The sequence below is a fragment of the Cicer arietinum genome, unplaced genomic scaffold (genome assembly GCF_000331145.2).
Source record: "Cicer arietinum cultivar CDC Frontier isolate Library 1 unplaced genomic scaffold, Cicar.CDCFrontier_v2.0 Ca_scaffold_5020_v2.0, whole genome shotgun sequence".
NCBI lineage: Eukaryota > Viridiplantae > Streptophyta > Magnoliopsida > Fabales > Fabaceae > Cicer > Cicer arietinum.
This window is the reverse complement of record NW_027338669.1, coordinates 1-2,891: the sequence shown is the minus strand read 5'-3', so window position 1 is coordinate 2,891 and position 2,891 is coordinate 1. Positions and strand designations below refer to the sequence as shown.

Sequence of the window (2,891 nt, the reverse complement as noted above, 5' to 3'; positions counted from 1 at the left end):
AATACATTATTTAGTGTGTAGAACATTTTTACATTGATAGTACACATAAATTAAAAAGTCATATAAATGGGACATCGCCCTGGACAGACCAACGCAGAATACAAATGTGTGAGAGCATGGAGACAAGCGGCGAATGCAACAAACTCAAGGCAAAGGCAACTAAGCAGAAGGTGCATGTTTGGTTTCACAGTGAGATTGACAAAATCATATGGTGAGCCACCGAGATTTTGCTAAAGTTACTCGCCGTGATTGTCAATTTTACCGTGAAACCAAACATGCAGCAATACAAGAGCTCATATTATATTAATGATGCAACAAACTCGAGGCAACTAGGCATAAGATGCCTCCATAATGCACAAGAATGTAGCAAAAGTGTAAATGATTTGATGGGGATGCATTGTTGGGGATTTTGAATTTATGACAGCTGATTAAATTTTTTTTATCATGAAATTAGGGAGAAACAAAAAACATGCAATATTTACCTTCCAAAGATTGCTATAAATAGGTTCATACAAGGATAATAGATCCAGAAACTCTCAAACTTACAACAACAGTCAAATCTTTTCCACTGGGTGGAGTAAGCTGCATGGATCAAATGACATCATAATATTTTATAAGGAACTAAGTTTACACATAGTCTACTTAATTCTAGATATCTTTTAATGGTTTTGCCCATAATTTCTTTGGCCTCTCTTTTTTCTTTAGACTGTTTATAATATAACATCTAAAAAAGGAAGACCAGAAACTTTAACGAGAAAGAATGGGATATGCATATACCGACTAGTAAAGGCCCAACATCCTTAGTTCTGTCACATGGCTGGGATCAAGTTCAGGCACATTCTTTACATGTTCTCGATCTTCTACCACATATTCCTGACATTGAAAAAGTAAACATAAGAGTGAAGAGTTTAATACCTTGAATTTTTATTTAAAAAAAAAATTAATATAATCCTCAAATAATACAAGAACAAGTCATTAAATGATTGTTTTCCTGAAATTGCATACAACATGACCAAAAGACCTGTTTAGTAGCAAGCATATTACTAGTTTTGCGTAACATGCTTCGATTTTCTGGGGACTGTACGTCAAAATTATTTGAAAGCATTTATTATTATTACATAGCAGACCTTTGTCAATTCCTGTTTGGCAAGAACATGGTAGTGGCGTTCATTGATTCTTTGGCCGCATATTATTGCTATGAAGAAGCCATAGAGTAAACTCACCAAAATAATGGCGAGAACTGCAAAACAAAGCAAACATTATCAGGTTTCCATTACATGTAATAAGTTGTTAGGTAGGTTAAGGTAACATGCTTGTCATACATCTACAGTGTTGAATCAACTAACGAATTGAGAAACAATAACATCCTAGCATGAAAAAGTCACAACTGTGTTATGAACCTTCGTATGAGATTGGGCCGCAGGTCTAAACACGGTAAAATTTTCTTTAGACCTATGGTGAAAGTAAGAAGCAGACTCGTCCTTGATAGAGCCTCTCAACGACTAACACAGATTTTTCTAAATTGATTTCTTGTTTATTCCAATAGCAATCTGCCTTTTTAAGAGGTTACAGATAATAGAGAGAATCTTAATCCTAATCAAACTCTACTACGAATAAGGATTCTATTATGCAGAATCTTATCTAGATAAAGAAACTTTAAATTCAAATTTCAAAGAAATAAAATTATCCTAATTAACTGAATTTTAAAAAGATTACATAGTCTTAATCTTAAAAAGATAAATAATCCTAATCTTAAAACGATAAAATAATCTTAAACTTTATCCATATCACATTGGCCTTGAAATTTTCTGTGGAGAAGAAATGGGAATACCAGCCATTGTATAAAATACATATGGATGTTCTTCATAGCCAAACATTTCTCTAAGTTCATCTCCATAGAATTTGTATATAAGTACTCCCAAGAAAGCAACAACCTGAGCAATTAGAAAAGGAAAAGAAATTAACAGACAGTCTCACAAATAATAATAGTATCCCTTCAGACAATCTATATTTTTTGGCAGGGAGAGCGAAATCTTCAAAGTGTATTCCATCAATAGCATTAATCATGATTGCAGGCTCCAGTTAGACTATATTTAATCCTTTAAATATTTAAAACCATGGTACGTATATTAACTAAGGTTGCTATAATTTAATAGGTGGCACTACTTAGGTCTTGAAGGAGCTATGAAACCACTTCCCCCAGCCACTAATTGAAAACGCGGTGCAAATGTGCAATCAAGTCCAAATAGTGACAATTATGCTTATACATGCTAAAATTAATTGGGTTTCTTTCTTTCTTTGCAGCACCAGTAAAAGTAAAGAAAACAAATTGAAGCGAATTTCCATAAAATAACTTGTTCAATTGGAGAGGAAAACTAACAACTGAGATTTGTCCTAAAAATCAGAACAACTTGGACAGTGCATCTTCACATATATTAAGCTATATAGAATCCTAGGGGATACAGCAGCAATATCGGCGGGTAAGACGCAAGAACATTCACTAAACAGGGGAATGGCGAATGCATATTGGATTGTTTATGTTAAGCAGCTGAAAACAAATAAGAGAAGAAAGGGAAAAAGTAATGTCGTCAATGTGTGTACCAATTTTCACAACACATGAGCTAATCCATCACATACCAATTGAACAATGATGAAAATGAATGCATGATCCCTTGCAACAAGGAACTGAAATTTCAACCTCAACCACCATCGATGTTTTGGGACATTTGCTCGTAATATAAAGACAGCTCTGCATTCTGTACAGTGAGAAAAAGCAAAGCCCTCCTAGTACAACGTAAGGAAAAAACTCAGTGAATCATAAATATACCGTACTTCTTTGTAGGACTAGGATAAGCAACACCTATTGCATATGAAATAGATATCAGTGTTAT

General features: G+C 34.0%; 1 protein-coding gene across 1 annotated transcript; it reads right to left on the bottom strand.

The window, feature by feature from the left end:
- Nucleotides 1-457: 457 nt before the first annotated feature.
- On the bottom strand, nt 458-2,784 carry LOC101508351 (uncharacterized; the record flags this gene model as incomplete). The annotated part of the gene is made up of 4 exons (XM_004517057.1): nt 458-873; nt 1,128-1,240; nt 1,832-1,934; nt 2,638-2,784. Coding segments are annotated over 4 exons (456 nt in total), but the record flags the coding sequence as incomplete, so codon positions are not given.
- Nucleotides 2,785-2,891: the final 107 nt, after the last annotated feature.